General features: G+C 39.9%; 1 protein-coding gene across 2 annotated transcripts; it reads left to right on the top strand.

Annotated features, from left to right (window-relative positions):
* The first annotated feature begins 1,493 nt into the window (after window positions 1–1,493).
* On the top strand, window positions 1,494–5,347 carry LOC109200116 (zinc finger MYM-type protein 1-like). Of its 2 annotated transcripts, none has more exons than XM_019355553.2 (2): window positions 1,494–1,837; window positions 2,518–5,347. In XM_019355553.2, the coding sequence occupies exons 1-2, from the start codon at window positions 1,534–1,536 to the stop codon at window positions 4,977–4,979; spliced, it is 2,766 nt and encodes a 921-aa protein (XP_019211098.2). In that variant the 5' UTR covers window positions 1,494–1,533; the 3' UTR covers window positions 4,980–5,347. The 2 variants fall into 2 exon arrangements, with proteins under 2 accessions (XP_019211098.2, XP_019211099.1); XM_019355554.2 differs by lacking the exon at window positions 1,494–1,837 and having other exon boundaries at window positions 2,743–2,831; window positions 3,643–5,347.
* Window positions 5,348–21,504: the final 16,157 nt, after the last annotated feature.

Here is a 21,504-nt window from a genome sequence, read left to right as displayed (position 1 = left end):
AAGAAACCTCTAGCAGAACCAGACTTGGCGGCTAACTGCTGTGACTGGTGAGTGAGGAAGACAAGACAAAGACAACTCTAGTTTTTTACTGCCCTGTACAGGCAAGTAATTCTTTTAACTGGGGACATGTGATTAGGTAGCAGCTAACTTTCAAAATAAAAGCATGCAAACATAAACATGAAATATATAAAAAATTATTATAGCATATACATATGCACAGAACAAAACATGAAAATTACTTACACACCACGTGACATTTACATATAAGTTGTTTTCTCTATATATCCAGGTTAGTCCCAAAACGTCCAGTCTTTGTTTTTGATCCTCTCCTTTTCAGTGATGATGTCACAAGTAAACAGGAACTTGCCCAGTGGAGAAGTGCTGTAAAGTAAAGAAGTTAGAAATTCGAACTTGTCTGATCTAAAACACTGTCCATCATCTTCTACTGCTCTTCTACTGGTCAGGTTACTTAAAATTTGAATTTTTTTTTTGCAAAATCCCCTCCAGTGTAAAGAGGAGTGTGACCATTTTGCTTGTTATTGGCCCTCAGTTCAAAAGCATTTACAGTGATGTGAAAAAGTGTTTTTCCCCTTCCTGTGAAATCAGGAAGGGGACAAAGGGAGTCAAGAAAACACACATTTTATAAGGCTGACATAATTTTATAAAGCTATCCTTAGCCTTCTCCCCTTATATCTTACATCTTATATTATCCAGGAAAGTGTGGGATCGTACAATATTTGTTCACAAAATCTGTTCCTGTTGACAATGGTTCGCACTGAGTTAAGGAGTACTTTGCCCCTTATGCATGGAAGCAGCTCCAGAATGAGCTACACTTGGAGAAACTTTTCTCTGAGTGAGTTTAAACAAATGCAAAATGTTTTAAATAGTCAAAGATTGGCATTCAAATTTTTTAATGGATGAGTTATTTAACTACTCTGTGAATATGTTATTAGACTTTTTTTTTCTATCTATATTTTGATGATCACTTATCTTTCATATATTGTAAAATTGTATGTGTAATGTATTTGTAGTGTTGTTTTTGTCCAGGTCACCCTTGTAAATTACTCGTTTTTTTCCTGGTTAAATAATGTTATTAGAAAGCAAACATGGTAAATGGACTGATTCTTATATAGCACTTTTCTACTCTCCCGGAGTACTTAAAGCGCTCTATACAACATGCCACATTCACCCAATCACACCCATTCTCACAAGCACTTACTCTACACTTAGTGCTTTCTAACTACATTCACACTCCGATGGATGCATCAGAGAGCAACTTGGGATAAGTATCTTACCATGTACTTGACATGCAGACTGGAGGAGCCACGGATCGAACCACCAACTACCGATCAGTAGGTGACCTGCTCTACCTCCTGAGTTACAGCCACCCCACACAAAATGCAAGAAATCACTTGAATAGGACCTGCCTGACAAGTGGAGTAGACTAAAAGATTCTTAAAAGCCAGATCAGGGCCGGCCCGTGGCATAGGCCGTATAGGCAAATGCTAAGGGCGCCGTCCATCAGGGGGCGCCATGCCAGTGCCACAAATGTTGAAAAAAAAAAAAAAAAAGTTGGTACTATTATTTCTAAATACAAAAAATAATCCCACGTTAATTAAAATGCAAAGTAAAGCTTATTTAATAGAAATATTATTTGTTACAACATTACGCCCCCCGCCCCCCGCACGGTGCGCCCCCTCCCTTCCCGTATCATGGTTCCTTTTGGACGTCACCACATCAAAAAATCAACACAAGATGTCAAAACGGCCAAAACTGTCAGGTGCCCAGGGAAGAAAAAAGAGAAAAGAAGAGGAGGAGAAACGAGAAAAAGACAGAGGTAGGTAACGTTAGCCTACATGAAATTATTTGTCTGAATGTGATAGTAACCTAAATTTTTAGCATTAAGCTAATGTTACATGATTCGCTAATTGCTAATCAATAAATAGCTAGTTAACTGTTTTAACGTCAGTTAATATTGTGGAGGGGGCTAAATTGTTATGGAAAATAATAATGTAACGTTAGGTAATTACAGTACTCCCACCTTTCCCACCATTCCTCATTTGTATTCATCTTTTAAGCAGGTGTTTTTTGTTTACATTGTTATTGCCTTCTGGTTAGCTAACGTTTACCCTGCAGGTAATAGTCACTTTTCCACCCCTGTATATATTATAGTTGTAAGCCTAGTTGTTAAAGTGCACATCATTAATGTTAATTAAGCAATATCACATGAGAGGGAATGCTGTTTTTTAATATGAGCACTGCTGTGATTCGGTCAAAGATAATCATAACATAACATTCTCATATGATATTATACTGTTACTTCGCATTCTGCTATTCAGCATTTCACTGTAATGATGACAATAAATTGAATCTAATCTAATTTGCATATCAGTTAACATCATACATATATCTCTTTGGTTTGTCATTTATATTATATCATTTCATTTTATTCCTGGAATCATATGTTTTTATTATTAGACTTTAATACTCAGTGGTGTCACATACTCCTCTCTTCAGATGCACTGTTGAAGTTTCTAAATCCCACCCCTGGGCCATCTACCACATCTACCGCTGCTGCCTCCACTTCAGCAGCACAACCCACCAGTGATGCAGCATCAGCAGCACAACCCAGCCATGATGCAGCAGCATCAAGCGGTCTTCCTGTTGCCTCCACCTCAGCAGCACAACCCACCAGTTTTGCAGCAGCATCAAGCGGTGTTCCTGTTGCCTCCACCTCAGCAGCACAACCCAGCAGTGATGCAGCAGCATCAAGCGGTCTTCCTGCTGCACCAATAGACCCTGCTGACTGGCCTTCTGCTTTAACTGAAAAGGTACGAACAGAGTTAGTTCACAGAGGTCCATTTGTAATTGATAGTGACTTCACATTCCCGAAACAGAAAGACGGGCGAAGGTGTCAGCATGATTATTTTAACAGACTCTTAATCAATGGGGAAAAGGTGAGAAGAACCTGGCTTATGTATTCGAAAAAAGAGGATAGCTTGCACTGCTTCTGCTGTAAAATGTTTTCCAAGAGAGATTACAAACTGAGTAGGGAAGGTCTGAAGGACTGGAAAAATGCAAGCCACTTGCTCAAGGTCCATGAGGATAGCCAGGAGCATAATGCTCACATGGCAACATGGAAGGACTTGGAGGTCCGTTTTGCGAAAGGACTCACAATAGATAAACAAGAGATGGCACTTGCTGAGGCTGAGAGAAAAAGGTGGCGTGAAGTTCTACATCGTTTGGTGGCAATAATTCAGTCCTTAGCTGAAAGAAACATGGCTTTCAGGGAGTCCACAGACACATTAAATAAACCAGACAATGGCAATTTTCTGAAAGAAGTGGAGCTTATGGCCAAATTTGATCCAGTGATGAAGCAGCATGTCAGTAGAGTAGAAAGTGGAGCTGGCAGTCACATACATTATCTGGGAAAAACAATCCAAAATGAACTGATTGACACCATCAGTTCAAGAATAATAAAACGCATTGTGGAAGATATCAAAACATCAAAGTATTTCTCCATCATTTTAGATTGCACACCTGATCTGAGTCATAAGGAACAGCTCTCTGTCATAGTCAGGATAGTGTCACAAGAAGACATACCACAAGTTAAAGAGCATTTCCTGGGCTTTCTTGTTGCAGAGGAATCAACAGGAGATCATTTGTCAACTCTCATCCTAAAACGGATAGAGGAGCTTAACATTCCTTTTGAAGACTGCAGAGGACAGTCCTATGACAATGGGGCCAACATGAAGGGAAAAAATAAAGGTGTTCAGGCAAGGTTGCTTCAGCTAAACTCAAGAGCTTTTTTGGTCCCATGTGGTGCCCACACTTTAAATCTGGTAGTAGCTGATGCTGCAAAAAGCTCACCAGATGCCCTTGGCTACTTTGGGCATTTAGCAAAATTATTCAAGCTCTTCTCAGCCTCCACCCATAGGTGGGGTGTTCTCCTGAAACATGTGAAAACCACCTTGAAATCATGGGCTGAGACCAGATGGGAAAGCAGGATAAAAAGCATTGAGGCAGTCAGATATCAGGCTCGGCAAGTCAGAGAGGCTCTTCTGGAGGTGAGGGAAACAGCTAAAGACCCTGTGGTCAGAGTTGAAGCCCAGTCTTTGGCTGAGGAGATTGGATCCTATCGTTTTTGCATTTGTACAGCCATCTGGTATGACATTCTCAGCAAGATCCAGTATGTGAGTAAACTCATGCAGTCGCCCTCCATGCAGCTAGATGTGGCTGTCGACTTGCTGAAGAAAACCAAAGATTCCCTCACCAGCTACAGAAACACTGGATTTTCTGATGCACAGACAACGGCAAAGGAGATGTGTGAAGAAATGAATGTGGAGGCTGAACTCAAACAAAAGCGATTGAGAACCACCAAAAGGCACTTCGGTTATGAGTCTCCAGATGAGCCCATACAAGATGCACTTAAAAAAATGGAAACCACATTTTTTAATGTGGTAGTGGATACAGCCATCTCTTCACTTGATGAGAGATTTCAGAACCTTGGAGAGGTGAATGACAAGTTTGGAGTACTCCTCAATTTCCACAACTTACAAAAAGAAGAGCTGCTACAGCAGTGCCAAACACTGAGTACTACTCTGACACATGACAGCCAGCTGGACATTAATGGCACAGAACTTGCAATGGAAATGCAGAATTTCCCACCATTGCCATCAAAGAACATGACAAACATGGAACTCTTGACCTTCCTGCATGAGAAGAAGGTGGCAGAAATTTACCCCAACATGTGGGTTGCTCTGAGAATCTTTGCCACTCTTCCTGTTACAGTGGCTGCTGCTGAAAGAAGCTTCTCTAAGCTCAAACTCATTAAAACCTACCTGAGATCTACTATGATGCAAGAACGTCTCAGTGGACTTTCCATCATAAGCATAAATCATGTGGTCTCAAATCAGTTGTCATATGATGATGTTGTAGATGACTTTGCTGCAAGAAAGACTAGGAGAGTAAGGCTGTAGCAGGTGATGTGAGGTTGATGAGGGGGTGGTGTACAGTAATTTGTAAGTCATTCTAGTTAATGCGGTATTAAAAAGCACAACTAGAGAACTCTTTAGGATCCCCTTTTTTGTAATATAGTTGTTAAAGTCATACTGGTTTATTTAATATCTTGTTTTGTGCAGTGCCTTATTTATATTGTATTTTTAATTTATTTTATCCAACTTGTTGACACGTTTTATTGTGTTTATGTATGTAAAATTTATTGTATTTCATATATTCATTTTTTATTTTTTGTATTCATTTATTTATTCATATATTTTTTTATCTTGTTAATTATTCTGATTGTGAATTTGCTTTCTTTAAGTAAAAAAAAAAGGTCAAAGACAAAGCTATTCGGTTTCTTGTGAGTACATACACTACACTGCCGATGTAGGGGGGCGCCACCTAAAATCTTGCCTAGGGCGCCAGATTGGTTAGGGCCGGGCCTGAGCCAGATAATATGCTGTGATCCAAGGAAATTCAGGAGCAAATAAGAAACAAAGTAATTGAGCTCTCTTTGTCTAGGAAAGACTGAGAAATCCTACTTAGCCATTTTAGCGATTTCTAAAGCGCCATAAAAAAGAGACTAGGCAAAAATGGCCTGCATGACAGAGTTCCAAGACAAAAACCTTTGCTGGGCAAAATGACCATAAAGGCTCATCTCAGTTTTGCCAGAAAAAATCTTGAGGAAGACTGAGGAAACTACTCTGTGTCTCTGTGTGACGAGACAAAAGCTGAACCTTTTTGAAGATGTGTGTCCCATTACATCTGGTGCAAAAATTACACAGCATTTCAGAAAAGCTGAAATGCTTTAAAATATGGTGTTGGGAGTGTGATGGTCTGGGGCTGTTTTGGAGTGCCCTGGTCAAAGTTCTGACCTGAAATTGATTGAGATGCTTTGGCATAACCTGTGAAAACCCTCCAGTGTAGAGAATTTCTGAGCTCATTAAGTTTTTTTTTTTATCTGGTCTGGTCCTCACAGGACAGCTACTGCAAACATGTACTTCATAGTATATAATGCTCTAGCTTGTCAGGAGTTGACGCCGTTTACGTGCTGACTCTTGGTGGCGCTGTCACTTGGTGTTCGCTCGCTTTGTGGTAGAGTATCACTTCCTGTTCCTGCTCAAACACAGTGGTGTTTCTAAGTAGCTTTTCTGCTTAGCAATTTAATTTAAATCTTTTGATACATCCCTTTTTCATAGTATAATCTTAACGTGCTTCATCTGAATCACCCTTTCTGTGTACTCACTACCTAATTTATAGCCAAAGTATTCACTCACTGTCTCTTTACTGTTTCGCTAGCTTAGCTTAGCTCGTAGCCGACTCGTTAGCACCATGGCTACTTCACCTGTCCCTCCTGCACTTTCCTGCTCATTGTGTCAGATGTTTAGTTACTCCTCGGCCTCCTTTAGCAGTAATGATACCTGTAACAAATGTAGTATATTTGCAGCTCTGGAGGCCAGGATTACTGAATTGGAGACTCGGCTTCGCACCCTTCATTCACCCATAGCTAGCCAGGCCCCTGTAGCTGGTGTAGCCGAAGATAGCATAGGCCCCGCTAGCTGTTCCCCGGCAGACCCCAAGCAGCTGGGGAAAGAGGGCGGCTGGGTGACGGTGAGGAGGAAGCATAGTCTTAAACTGAAGCCCCAGGTACACCACCAACCTGTTCATGTGTCTAACCGTTTTTCCCCACTCGGCGACACACCCGCCGGGGGTCAAACTCTGGTAATTGGTGATTCTGTTCTCAGACATGTGAAGCTAGAGACACCGGCAACCATAGTCAATTGTCTTCCAGGGGCCAGAGCAGGCGACATTGAAGGAAATTTAAAACTGCTGGCTAAGGGTAAACGTAAATACAGTAAGATCATAATTCACGTCGGCAGTAATGACACCCGGTTACGCCAATCGGAGGTCACTAAAATCAATATTGAATCGGTGTGTAACTTTGCCAAAACAATGTCGGACTCTGTAGTTTTCTCTGGTCCCCTCCCCAATCAGACCAGGAGTGACATGTTTAGCCGCATGTTCTCCTTAAATTGCTGGCTGTCTGAGTGGTGTCCCAGAAACGATGTGGGCTTCATAGATAATTGGCAAACCTTCTGGAGGAAACCTGGTCTTGTTAGGAGAGACGGCATCCATCCCACTTTGGATGGAGCAGCTCTCATTTCTAGAAATATGGACAAATTTATTAAACCCCCCAAAATATGACTATCCAGAGTTGGGACCAGGAAGCAGAGTTGCAGTCTTACACGCCTCTCTGCAGCTTCTCTCCTCCTGCTACCCCCCCAAAAACCCATCTCCATTGAGACTGTGTCAGCTCCCAAAAAGACAAAAAACAAACCAAAAACCAGCAATAAACAACTTAAACATAAAAAATCACAAAGAAAGAACAATACAGTATCCACATCTGAACCAAAGAGTAAAACAGTGAAATGTGGATTATTAAATATTAGGTCTCTCTCCTCCAAGTCTCTGTTAGTACATGATTTAATAATTGATCAACAAATCGATTTACTCTGCCTTACAGAAACCTGGTTGCAGCAGGATGAGTATGTTAGTTTAAATGAATCAACACCCCCGAGTCATTCTAACTACCAGAAATCTCGAAGCACAGGCCGAGGGGCGGTGTGGCAGCAATTTTTCACACCAGCCTATTAATTAACGAAAGACCAAGACAGACTTTTAATTCATTTGAAAGCCTGATGCTTAGCCTCGTCCACCCCAGCTGTAAAACTCAGAAACCAGTCTTACTTGTTATCATCTATCGTCCACCTGGGCCTTACACAGAGTTTCTCTCTGATTTCTCAGACTTTTTATCTGATTTAGTGCTCAGCTCAGATAAAATAATTATTGTGGGTGATTTTAACATCCATGTAGATGCTAAAAATGACAGCCTCAACATCGCATTTAATCTGTTATTAGACTCAATTGGCTTCTCTCAAAATGTAAAAGAACCCACCCACCACTTTAATCACACTCTAGATCTTGTTTTAACATATGGCATAGAAACTGAACATGTAACAGTGTTTCCTGAAAACCCTCTGCTGTCTGATCATTTCCTGATAACATTTACATTTACAATAATTGATTACACAGCAGTGGAGAGTAGACTTTATCAAAGTAGATGTCTTTCCGAAAGTGCTGTAACTAAGTTTAAGAATATAATCCACCCACTGTTATCATCTTCAATGCCCTGTACCAACATAGAGCAGAGCAGCTATCTGAACGCTACTCCAACAGAGGTCGATTATCTTGTTAATAATTTTACCTCCTCACTACGTACGACTCTGGATACTGTAGCTCCTGTGAAAACTAAGGCCTCAAATCCAAAGTCCCTGACTCCGTGGTATAATTCTCAAACACGTAGCCTAAAGCAGATAACTCGTAAGCTGGAGAGGAAATGGCGTGTCACAAATTTAGAGGATCATCATTTAGCCTGGAGAAATAGTTTGCTGCTTTATAAGAAAGCCCTCCGCAAAGCCAGAACATCTTACTATTCGTCACTGATTGAAGAAAATAAGAACAACCCCAGGTTTCTCTTCAGCACTGTAGCCAGGCTGACAAAAAGTCAGAGCTCTACTGAGCCAACAATCCCTTTAACGTTAACTAGTAATGACTTCATGAACTTCTTCACAAATAAAATTTTTATCATTAGAGAAAAAATTACCAATAATCATCCCACAGATGTAACATTATCTACAGCTACTTTTAGTACCATCAATGTTAAGTTAGACTCTTTTTCTCCAATTGATCTTTCTGAGTTAACTTCAATAATTAATTCCTCCAAACCATCAACGTGTCTTTTAGACCCCATTCCTACAAAACTGCTCAAAGAAGTCCTGCCATTAATTAATGCTTCAATCTTAAATATGATCAACCTATCTCTAATAATCGGCTATGTACCACAGGCCTTCAAGCTGGCTGTAGTTAAACCTTTACTTAAAAAGCCATCTCTAGACCCAGCTGTCTTAGCTAATTATAGGCCAATCTCCAACCTTCCTTTCATATCAAAAATCCTTGAAAGAGTAGTTGTCAAACAGCTAACTGATCATCTGCAGAGGAATGGCTTATTTGAAGAGTTTCAGTCAGGTTTCAGAGCTCAGCACAGCACAGAAACAGCTTTAGTGAAGGTTACAAATGATCTTCTTATGGCCTCTGACAGTGGACTCATCTCTGTGCTTGTCCTGCTAGACCTCAGTGCTGCGTTTGATACTGTTGACCATAATATCCTATTAGAGCGATTAGAACATGCTGTAGGTATTACAGGTACTGCACTGCAGTGGTTTGTATCATATCTATCTAATAGACTCCAATTTGTACATGTAAATGGAGAGTCCTCTTCACACACTAAGGTCAATTATGGAGTTCCACAGGGTTCAGTGCTAGGACCAATTCTATTTACATTATACATGCTTCCCTTAGGCAGCATCATTAGAAGACATAGCATAAATTTTCACTGCTATGCAGATGACACGCAGCTCTATCTATCCATGAAGCCAGGTATCACAGACCAATTAGTTAAACTGCAGGAATGTCTTAAAGACATAAAGACCTGGATGGCCGCTAACTTTCTGCTTCTTAATTCAGATAAAACTGAGGTTATTGTACTCGGCCCTGAAAATCTTAGAAATATGGTATCTAAGCAGATTCTTACTCTGGATGGCATTACCTTGGCCTCCAGTAATGCTGTGAGGAACCTTGGAGTCATTTTTGACCAGGACATGTCCTTCAACGCACATATTAAACAAATATGTAAGACTGCTTTCTTCCATTTGCGCAACATCTCTAAAATTAGAAATATCCTGTCTCAGAGTGATGCTGAAAAACTAGTTCATGCATTTATTACTTCCAGGCTGGACTACTGTAATTCTTTATTATCAGGATGTCCTAAAAACTCGCTGAAAAGCCTTCAGCTAATCCAAAATGCTGCAGCAAGGGTACTGACAGGGACTAGAAAGAGAGAGCATATTTCTCCTGTTTTGGCTTCCCTTCATTGGCTTCCTGTTAAATCCAGAATTGAATTCAAAATCCTGCTCCTCACATACAAGGTCTTAAATAATCAGGCCCCATCTTATCTTAATGACCTTGTAGTACCATATCACCCTATTAGAGCACTTCGCTCTTGCACTGCAGGCCTACTTGTTGTTCCTAGAGTATTTAAAAGTAGAATGGGAGGCAGAGCCTTCAGTTTTCAGGCCCCTCTTCTGTGGAACCAACTTCCAGTTTGGATTCGGGAGACAGACACTATCTCTACTTTCAAGATTAGGCTTAAAACTTTCCTTTTTGCTAAAGCATATAGTTAGGGCTGGACCAGGTGACCCTGAATCCTCCCTTAGTTATGCTGCAATAGACGTAGGCTGCCATGATGCATTGAGTTTTTCCCTTCCAGTCACCTTTCTCACTCACTATGTGCTAATAGACCTCTCTGCATCGAATCATATCTGTTATTAATCTCTGTCTCTCTTCCACAGCATGTCTTTATCCTGTTTTCCTTCTTTCACCCCAACCGGTCGCAGCAGATGGCCGCCCCTCCCTGAGCCTGGTTCTGCCGGAGGTTTCTTCCTGTTAAAAGGGAGTTTTTCCTTCCCACTGTCGCCAAAGTGCTTGCTCATAGGGGGTCATATGATTGTTGGGTTTTTCTCTGTATTTATTATTGTGCTATCTACTGTACAATATAAAGCGCCTTGAGGCGACTTTTGTTGTGATTTGGCGCTATATAAATAAAATTGAATTGAATTGAATTAATGTTGGACATTAAACAGAATATAATGTATTCAAAATGACCTCAGTCGTAAACATATGCAGCAGTAATATTAATCCATTTAACACTGATGGGGAACTTTTCTTGCAGAATTACAATTTTTTTATTTTGATGCTTTATGTACAACTTTCCAGTTATATAGTTTTAAATGTAGTGAGGTGTTTTCATTATATTTTTATTGCTTTCTTTCATAAAGGAGTTATTTGAGAAATTCCTCCACCAAGTGTCATTTTCAACTATTATCTATTTAAGTAATAATTTAACATTTTTTCTAGAAAAACAAAGCTGGGCTGGAGCCAGAAATGAAAATATGGTAAAATAAAGGGAAACTGTCATGGTCTGGATGAGTGGTTGTTTTTCCATAGAGCTAGAGTTTTCACCCCTGGGTGGAGCTACTCTATTCCAATTACGATCTATCTTCTGTGTTAGTGTGAGGCCACCAATTTGTGTCTATGCATCTTAGTTTTTGCCGTATGCTTACCTGGTGTTCTTCTCCTTATGGTTTTCAGGAATCCTCCAGTACACCATTTCATTCTCGGACACTTCCGGATGCTGCTCTATTTGGTAATCACGGTCACAGCAAAGCTCTGTTGGGTTTCCATTCCATTCACCTGCCTGCCTCCCTGCCGCTGCTCAAAGGATTTACAGAAAACACTCCCTCTGGCCCCTCGGCTTCTGGACACTCACCCGGACCACTTTGACTGCCTTCCACTCATGCCAGACTCCACCTGCAAAACCTGTAAGATACTTCCAGTTTACTTACTTCTTACCTCTTACCTAACCAGTCATTGCCATCACTTGGGCTACGTTCACACTGCAGGCGAAAGCGCATCAAGTCCGATTTTTTTGACCCTATGCGACAGTGTGAACAGCACAAATCCGATATTTTCAAATCCGATCTGGGTCACTTTCGTATGTGGTACTGAATCCGATACATATCTGATGTTTTAGAAAGCGACTGCTGTTTGAATGGTCATGTCGCATTAAATCCGTCTTTTACGTCACTGACACAACACAGCCGCCAATTATCAGCGCCGGAGAAGACATCGTGAACGCTTCCTGGCCATCCACTGTAGATGTCAGTGAAATTGTTTGGAAGACAACGTTGGAGAAACGTGAACATTTTATTTGTACTGTATAATCTGCAGATTCTGACAACTATCCTTCGAAGCACCGCTCCTCTCTAAAACAGCAATAAGGATAATTATTAGGCCATGTATAAATAACAAAATAACTTTACAACTTAAAGCAAAATTGGGAAACGTAAAGTCCGAAACAAGTCTTTATATTAAGGGCCATCAGTCAAACAATACTGTTTGGTCTGGGTCTAAACAAAGCGCATTGTGTGTGATGTCTTTTTTTGCGCATGCGGGCTGCTTTGAGGGTTCACACTAGAACCATTTTATTTGTAGTGTGAACAAGCAGACAAAAAAATCGGATTTGATCAAAAAATCGGAATTGAGCATTAAGACCTGCAGTGTGAACGTAGCCTTACATTTCTCTCTCTGTGTTCTAGTGCTACTGACCTCCCCTGCCTGAGTGACCATCCTCTCCCTGAGTTGTCTCCATAGCTCATGTGTTCACTTCATAGTTCATAGTTAAGTGTGCCTGTGCCAAGAGGCACACTTATTACTATTCATCGGATTTATTATTAAGTGTGCCTATGCCAAGACGCACACTTATTACTATTCGTCGGATTTATTATTCTTATTATTATTAAGTGTGCCTATGCCAAGAGGCACACTTATTGTTATTCGTCGGATTTATTATTCTTTTTATTATTATTAAGTGTGCCTATGCCAAGAGGCACACTTATTACTATTCGTCGGATTTATTATTGTGTGGATGCCCTCAAAGGCATCCACACTATTGAGTTCCTGTTTCTCTTTAATCTTTATTCTTTATTAAGTCTGCCTATGCCAAGAGGCACACTTATTACTATTCGTCAGATTTATTATTAAGTGTGCCTATGGCAAGAGGCACACTTATTACTGTTCGTCGGATTTATTATTAAGTGTGCCTATGCCAAAAGGCACACTTATTACTATTCGTCGGATTTATTATTCTTATTATTATTAAGTGTGCCTATGCCAAGATGCACACTTATTACTATTCGTCGGATTTATTATTGTGTGGATGCCCTCAAAGGCATCCACACTATTGAGTTCCTGTTTCTCTTTATTCTTTATTCTTTATTAAGTCTGCCTATGCCAAGAGGCACACTTATTACTATTCGTCAGATTTATTATTAAGTGTGCCTATGGCAAGAGGCACACTTATTACTGTTCGTCGGATTTATTATTAAGTGTGCCTATGCCAAAAGGCACACTTATTACTATTCGTCGGATTTATTATTCTTCTTATTATTAAGTGTGCCTATGCCAAGAGGCACACTTATTACTATTCGTCGTCACACTTATTACTATTCGTCGGATTTATTATTGTGTGGATGCCCTCAAAGGAATCCACACTATTGACTTCCTGTTTCTCTTTATTCTTTATTCTTTATTAAGTGTGAATATGCCAAGAGGCACACTTATTGTTATTCGTCGGATCTATTATTAAGTGTGCCTATGCCAAGAGGCACACTTATTACTATTCCTCGGATTTATTATTCTTATTAAGTGTGCCTATGCCAAGAGGCACACTTATTACTATTCCTCGGATTTATTTTTAAGTGTGCCTATGCCAAGTGGCACACTTATTACTATTCGTCGGATTTATTATTATTATTATTATTCTTGTGTGGATGCCCTCAAAGGCATCCACACTATTGTTTTCCTGTTTCTCTTTATTCTTTATTGTGTGGATGCACTAAAAGGGCTTCCACACTATTGAGTTCCTGTTTCTCTTTATTGTGTGGATGCCCTAAAAGGGCTTCCACACTATTGAGTTCCTGTTTCTCTTTATTGTGTGGCTGCCCTAAAAGGGCTTCCACACTATTGAGTTCCTGTTTATCTTTATTCTTTATTATTATTGTGTGGATGCCCTAAAAGGGCTTCCACACTATTGAGTTCCTGTTTCTCTTTATTCTTTATTGTGTGGATGCCCTAAAAGGGCTTCCACACTATTGAGTTCCTGTTTCTCTTTATTGTGTGGATGCCTTAAAGGGCTTCCACACTATTGAGTTCCTGTTTCTCTTTATTGTGTGGATGCCCTAAAAGGGCTTCCACACTATTGAGTTCCTGTTTCTCTTTATTCTTTATTGTGTGGATGCCCTAAAAGGGCTTCCACACTATTGAGTTCCTGTTTCTCTTTATTGTGTGGATGCCCTAAAGGGCTTCCACACTATTGAGATCCTGTTTCTCTTTATTGTGTGGATGCCCTAAAAGGGCTTCCACACTATTGAGTTCCTCTTTCTCTTTATTCTTTATTATTATTGTGTGGATGCCCTAAAAGGGCTTCCACACTATTGAGTTCCTGTTTCTCTTTATTGTGTGGATGCCTTCAAAGGCATCCACACTATTGTTTTCATGTTTCTCTTTATTCTTTATCTTTATTATTCCTCTAGTTGCTCCGTTCTTTGCGGATTAACTACTCCCTCAGTTTTCAGCCGATTTTCTCCGTTCAAACTCTAAACTGTTCTGCTCTTTCTGCTAACGACTGCTATGACTTTTGGTGTTTATTACTATTATACTTTTTAAAATATTACACTTTTTTCCTTTAATTTGTCCCATTGAAATGAATGGGAAACTTCCACAATTTTGTGCAATTAACTCAGAGTGAGTGCTGGTCCGTTCTGAATTTTCTCTTCATGTCCGAACAACTTCTTGCTACTCGCTCAATTTCCACTCAACCCCCACAAATTATACATCAAAACATAGGTATTTTTGCTGGCTTTCAGACAATCTCACTATCTTTATTGTGAGATTTACCGTTTTTTCGCAATTTGCCTCAAAGTGACACAAGGTCTCAAAACTCCCCATTCAAATTCAGAGCTGAAATTCTGTAACGGGAGGCATTTTCAAATCGCCATATCTCTTGAACAAAGCAAAGTTAGGACATGAGGCTTGTGCCAATATATCTTCAGACACTGCTGACACTCACAGTGGAAGCAGTTTTTACAATTATCTTACCATTGAGCAATGAATTACGTTTGTTTGAGGGGTGGAAATCGGTCCTCCTCTCAGTTTTCAAACTCCGAAAATGAAGCCGTTTCTTCTCTCGTCATATCTCCGCGACGGAGTTACAAAGAGCAATGAAAATCGCAGTCAAAGTACACCAAAGTCCGCTGATTCACCCAGTACAAGAATTATGCTGCTAGCCCTCCTAGTTTTTGAGTTACACGACGTTTTGTAACTCCAAAAAACGGCGCTTTTCGCCTCTCACCGCGATCTATTTCTGATTGCTGATGTCTTTGTTTTTCAGCCGCCCGCCCCCTTTCCAGGTGGCGCAATCAGTAATGACACGGCTCTGCAGCTCAAAGGTCGTGGGTTCAATCCCACCTTGGTCAACATTTTTTTTTCACTACAAATTTATACACTATCACAGACCTGTAATTTATATTGCTAATTTTTTTCACTACAAATGAGTAGTGCAAAAATATACTATGTCTGCAACATCACAGTATATCTGTTATGTTATAGTATTACTACTAAATCACAGTATTTCTGCCAATTCAAGGAGGCTGACTGTTACTAAGTGCATCAGTGTACATAGGTCATCTGTTGTGTTGGAGTGCCCTCTTGTGGCGCCTTTTGGGTAGTGCCTTAGTAAACGTGAACACTGCAAAGAAGTGGTATCAGACTGGTTTGTAGTGGAGGAATTTGTTGCCAGTTTCTTTCATCTTTAATCCGTATTCATGTTGTAATGTAGTAGTACCACAATATGGCAGAAACACTATGTTTTGGCCCAAATACTGTGATTTGGTATGCTTTAGCTTCTTCACCCCTTTTCAGCAAAATTTTCATTTTTTTTCCACCCCTTTCCAGCACAAATTCCAGCTTTTTTGGCTGTTTTCAGAAAAAAAAAAAAACTCTTTTCAGCAGAAACTCTGCTGATTCATCTCTTTTCAGCGCAAGTTTTATGATTTTAGCAGCTTTTCTAATATGGACCTCAGATTCTTGTTAACGCTCCATGGCAGAAATACATACAAGTACCCACCTGATGAAGCAGACAGAGGCAGTACCTCTGATTGGTGAATTTGAGCAGAAACAGGTTGTTTTGCCTCTTTTCAGCAGAAATTTTGCTGATTCATCTCTTTTCAGCGCAACTTTCTGCTTCTTTACCTCTTTTCAGCAGAAATTCTGCTGATTCACCTCTTTTCTGGAAAATTTTCAGCCTTTTCTCCTCTTATCAGCACAATTCTCAGCAGCTTCTGCTCATTTCAGCAGAGTTGTCCGTCTCTCCAACTCTTTTTGGTCAGAGTGAGTTTAGCTCAGTGAGCTGAGTAGCTGCCTTCAGACCAGGAGGGCCAGGTTCGAATCCTGCTCAGGGTGACATTTTTTTTTTCACCACCATAGAACTTTTTGCAAGTTTTCATCTTTTTCAGCTTTTCAGCAGACAGCTTCAGCGTTAAGGCATCCACACAGCATTTTCGCAGGAAATGCAAATTTTTCTAGTTGTGTGGATGCCCCCAAAGGGCATCCACACTATTGAGTTCCTGTTTCTCTTTATTGTGTGGATGCCCTAAAGGGCTTCCACACTATTGAGTTCCTGTTTCTCTTTATTCTTTATTATACTTTATTCTGGTTGCTTCCGTACGTTTTTTGTCGTCTAACTACTCCCTCAGTTTTCAGCCGATTTTCTCAGTTCAAACTTTAAAAAATTCTGCTCTTTCTGCTAATTATTGCTATGACTTTTGGTGCTCATAACTTCTATACTTTTTGAGATATTGAATTTTTTTTGCAATATTTTTTGCCCATTTCTGCAATATTATCAGTGGTGTCACTGATTTTCTTTGCCGGGATTACCTGTGTTTTAGCTCAGTGAGATGAGCATCCGTTCTCAGACTGGGAGGCCCGGGTTCAAATCCCGCTTATGGCAATATTTCTTTCAGTTAACACTTAAACTTTTTTAACTCAATTTCAGCTTTTTCACCCCTTTTCAGCTAAATTTTCAGTTCTTTCACCACTTTTCAGCACAAATCCCAGCTTTTACAGCTTTTTTCAGCAAAAAAAACCTCTTTTCAGCAGAATTCTGAAAAGAGTTCTCCAGAACTCTTTTCAGCAGAAATTCTGCTGATTGAACTCTTTTCAGCAAAATTTTCAGAATTTTCACCTCTTATTAGCAGAAATTCTGCTTATTCACCTCTTCTGCAAAATTTTCAGCCTTTTCACGACTTATCAGCACAAATCTCAGTTTTTCAGAAAAAAACTCTTTTGAGCAGAAATGCTGCTGATTCATCTCTTTTCAGTGCAACGTTTTGCTTCTTTACCTCTTTTCTGCAGAAATTCTGCTGATTCACCTCTTTTCTGCAAAATTTTCAGCCTTTTCACCTTTTATCAGCACAATTCTCAGCAGCTTTTGCTCATTTCAGCAAAATTGTCAGTCTCTCTACCTATTCTTTGCCAGAATGAGTTTGGCTCAGTGAGCTCAGCGGCTTCCTTGAGACCTGGAAGGCCAGGTTCGAATCCTGCTCATGGTGACATTTTTTTTTCACCACCATACAACTTTTTGCAACTTTTCATCTTTTTCAGCTTTTCAGCAGACCGCTTCAGCGTTAAGGCATCCACACAGCATTTTCGCAGGAAATGCAAATTTTTCTAGTTCTTTATTATACTTTATTCTGGTTGCTTCCGTACGTTTTTTGTCGTCTAACTACTCCCTCAGTTTTCAGCCGATTTTCTCAGTTCAAACTTTAAAAAATTCTGCTCTTTCTGCTACTTATTGCTATGACTTTTGGTGCTCATAACTTCTATACTTTTTGAGATATTGAATTTTTTTTGCAATATTTTTTGCCCATTTCTGCAATATTATCAGTGGTGTCACTGATTTTCTTTGCCGGGATTACCTGTGTTTTAGCTCAGTGAGATGAGCATCCGTTCTCAGACTGGGAGGCCCGGGTTCAAATCCCGCTTATGGCAACATTTCTTTCAGTTAACACTTAAACTTTTTTAACTCAATTTCAGCTTTTTCACCCCTTTTCAGCTAAATTTTCAGTTTTTTCACCACTTTTCAGCACAAATCCCAGCTTGTTCAGCTATTTTCAGCAAAAACATCTTTTCAGCAGAATTCTGAAAAGAGTTCTGCAGAACTCTTTTCAGCAGAAATTCTGCTGATTGAACTCTTTTCAGCAGAATTTGCACTTCTTTTCAGCCCAAATTCTGCTTATTCACCTCTTCTGCAAAATTTTCAGCCTTTTCGTCACCTCTTATTAGCACAAATCTCAGCTGTTTTCAGAAAAAACAGTTTTGAGCAGAAATTCTGCTGATTCACCTCTTTTCAGCACAACTTTCTGCTTCTTTACCTATTTTCAGCCTTTTCACCTCTTGTCAGCACAATTCTCAGCAGCTTCTGCTAATTTCAGCAGAATTGTCAGTCTCTCCACCTATTATTTGTCAGAATGAGTTTGGCTCAGTGAGAGGAGTGGCTGCCTTGAGACCAGGAGGGCCAGGTTCGAATCCTGCTCAGCGCAATTTTTTTTTTTCACCACCATGCAACTTTTCATCTTTTTCATCTTTTCAGCAGACAGCTTCAGCGTAAAGGCATCCACACAGCATTTTCGCAGGAAATGCAAATTTTTCTAGTTATTCTTCAAGTTGCTTCCGTACGTTTTTTGCCGCTTAACTACTCCCTCAGTTTTCAGCTGATTTTCTCAGTTCAAACTTTAAAAAATTCTGCTCTTTCTGCTAATGTTTGCTATGACTTTTGGTGCTCATAACTTCTATACGTTTTGAGATATTGAATTTTTTTTGCAATATTTTTTGCCCATTTTTGCACATTATCAGTGGGGTCACTAGTTTTCCTTGCCCGGTTGAGCCGTGTTTTAGCTCAGTGAGATGAGCAGCCGTTCTCAGACTGGGAGGCCCGGGTTCAAATCCCGCTTATGGCAACATTTCTTTCAGTTAACAGTTAAACTTTTTTAACTCTTTTCAACACAAATTTCAGCTTTTCCACCCCTTTTCAGCAAAATTTTCATTTTTTTCTGCTGTTTTCAGAAAAAAAAGTCTCTTCAGCAGAAATTCTGCTCATTCACCTCTTTTCAGCGCAATGTTCTGCTTCTTTCCATCTTTTCTGCAGAAATTCTGCTCATTCAACTCTTTTCAGCAGAATATTCAGAATTTTCACCTCTTTTCAGCCCAAATCTCAGCTTTTTTCAGAAAAAAACTCTTTTGAGCAGAAATTCTGCTGATTCATCTCTTTTCAGCGCAACTTTTTGCTTCTTTACCTCTTTTCAGCAGAAATTCTGCTGATTCACCTCTTTTCTGCAAAATTTTCAGCCTTTTCACCTCTTATCAGCACAATTCTCAGCAGCTTCTGCTCATTTCAGCAAAATTGTCAGTCTCTCCACCTATTATTTGTCAGAATGAGTTTGGCTCAGTGAGATGAGTGGCTACCTTGAGACCAGGAGGGCCAGGTTCGAATCCTGCTCAGGGTGACATTTTCTTTTTTTTCACCACCATACAACTTCTTGCAACTTTTCATCTTTTTCAGCTTTTCAGCAGACAGCTTCAGCGTTAAGGCATCCACACAGCATTTTCGCAGGAAATGGAAATTTTTTTACTTCTTTATCTTTATACTTTCTTCTTCTAGTTGCTCCGTATTTCGCCGTTTAACTACTCCCTCAGTTTTCAGCCAATTTTCTCAGTTCAAACTCTATACTGTTCTGCTATTTCTGCTAATGTTTGCTATGACTTTTGGTGTTTATTACTATTATACTTTTTAAAATATTACACTTTTTTCCTTTTTTTTGTCCCATTGAAATGAATGGAAAACTTCCACAATTCTGCTAAAACTTGCTTGTTTTTGAAACTTAACTACTTCCTCATACTTTCACCTAGAAACTCCATTCAAACTTTAAAATGTTCTCAAATTATTGGCCTATTCCTGTATGATTCAGCTTTTTCAGATCTTCTACCGTTTTAATCTTATCCCTCTTTAAGTTTTTAGTTGCAAAAATGTGATTTTTCAGAAAATACATGCGTTGCTATGGTTGCTATGCAATTAACTCAGAGTGAGCGCTTGTCCTTTTTCAATTTTCTGTTCATGTCTGAACAACTTCTTGCTACTCACTCAATTTTCACTCAATCTCCACAAATTACACATCAAAATGTAGGTATTTTTGCTGGCTTTCAGAAAATGTCACTATCACTGTTGTGGAAGTTACAGATTTTTATCAAATCGCCTCAGAGCAACACAAAGTCTTAAAACTCTCCATAGAAAGTCAATGGAGAGTCTGTTCAAAATCAGCGCTGGGACTCTCTAATGAGAGGCATTTTCAAATCGTCATATCTCTTTAACAAAGCAAAGTTAGGACATGAGGCTTGTGCCAATATATCTTCAGACACTGCTGACACTCACAGTGGAAGCAGTTTTTACAATTATCTTACCGTTGAACAATGAATTACGTTTGTTTGAGGGGTGGAAATCTGTCCTCCTCTCAGTTTTCAAACTCCGAAAATGAAGCCGTTTCTTCTCTCGTCAAAGAGCTATGAAAACCGCAGTCAAAGTACACCAAAGTCCGCTGATTCACCCAGTACAAGAATTATGCTGCTAGCCCTGCTAGTTTTTGAGTTATGCAACGTTTTGTAACTCAAAAAAACGGCGTTTTTCGCCTCTCACCATGATCTATTTTTTGACTGCTCATGTCTCTGTCTTTCAGACCCCCACCCCCTTTCCAGGTGGCGCAATCAGTAATGACACAGCTCTGCAGCTCAAAGGTCGCGGGTTCAATCCCACCTTGTTCCACAAGGTTTTTTTCTTTCTTTATTCTTCAGTTTCCGCCTGAAATTTTGCAGTGAAACTCGCCCCGCATTTTTGAGACAAGCTTCATATATGTTACCTCATTTTGTGTGGCTGGATCTGGAATGGTGTGCTATGACTTTTGGTGTTTATGACTTTTATAGTTTTTTAAATATTAATATTTTAGTGAAAATTTTCCCGCACTTCTCTGCCGCACAGTTTTGACAATAGGGTTACATATATTAGATCATTTTGTGCGGCTGGAGCTGGACTAGTAAGGTATGACTTTTGGTGTTTATGACTTTTATACTTTTTTAAATATTTTGATTTTAGTGCAAATTTGGGCCAATTTCTAGGCTCCTGAGAAAGATTCTACTTTTGGCACCAGAGAAACAGACTTCATTTGTGGTGTGTTGGCTCTCTCTAGTGGTATACCCGGAGTAGTACAGCCAAAAAGGTGTATGCTTGGGGGGAAACTCCATATCCCACAATTCATAGCACGCCTCTACAGAGTAAACAATGGCGGCCACCACTTCGTTTTATATGTCTTTTATTAGTGTTTCTAGGTCACAAAATAAACTTTTAAGATATTTTCAGGCGAGGATGTAGGTGTGTAAACTTCAAATATCTGCTCGTTTTATCAAGACATCCCATATTAGCGACAGTTCTCTTACGTGTTGCTGATAGCCGGCTAGCTAGCTAGCGCCGCTAGCTTAGCGCCGCTAGCTTAGCTAACTAGCGCCGCTAGCGACCCTTCGTGAAAAAGCACCCAGGCTTGGCTTATAGTGACGCGGCTGAAACTCGTTTCAACACCCGATCGCTCACCAACAGTCTGTGTTTTAGCTGGACTTATTTTTCGTTTATATGGGCCGATGATGCTGGAAACCGAAGGCAGGAGCGTG

The sequence above is a fragment of the Oreochromis niloticus genome, linkage group LG14 (assembly GCF_001858045.2).
Source record: "Oreochromis niloticus isolate F11D_XX linkage group LG14, O_niloticus_UMD_NMBU, whole genome shotgun sequence".
NCBI lineage: Eukaryota > Metazoa > Chordata > Actinopteri > Cichliformes > Cichlidae > Oreochromis > Oreochromis niloticus.
Note: the sequence above shows the minus strand (reverse complement) of the source record. Positions and strands in the feature narration are given on the sequence as shown.

Bases quoted from the DNA above. Each gene is read 5' to 3' on its own strand.
- LOC109200116 (XM_019355553.2), top strand. From the start codon at position 1,534: ATGCCAGTGCCACAAATGTTGAAAAAAAAAAAAAAAAAGTTGGTACTA. The intron at 1,838-2,517 runs GTAGGTAACGTT...TCCTCTCTTCAG, and splicing joins GAAACGAGAAAAAGACAGAG to ATGCACTGTTGAAGTTTCTA.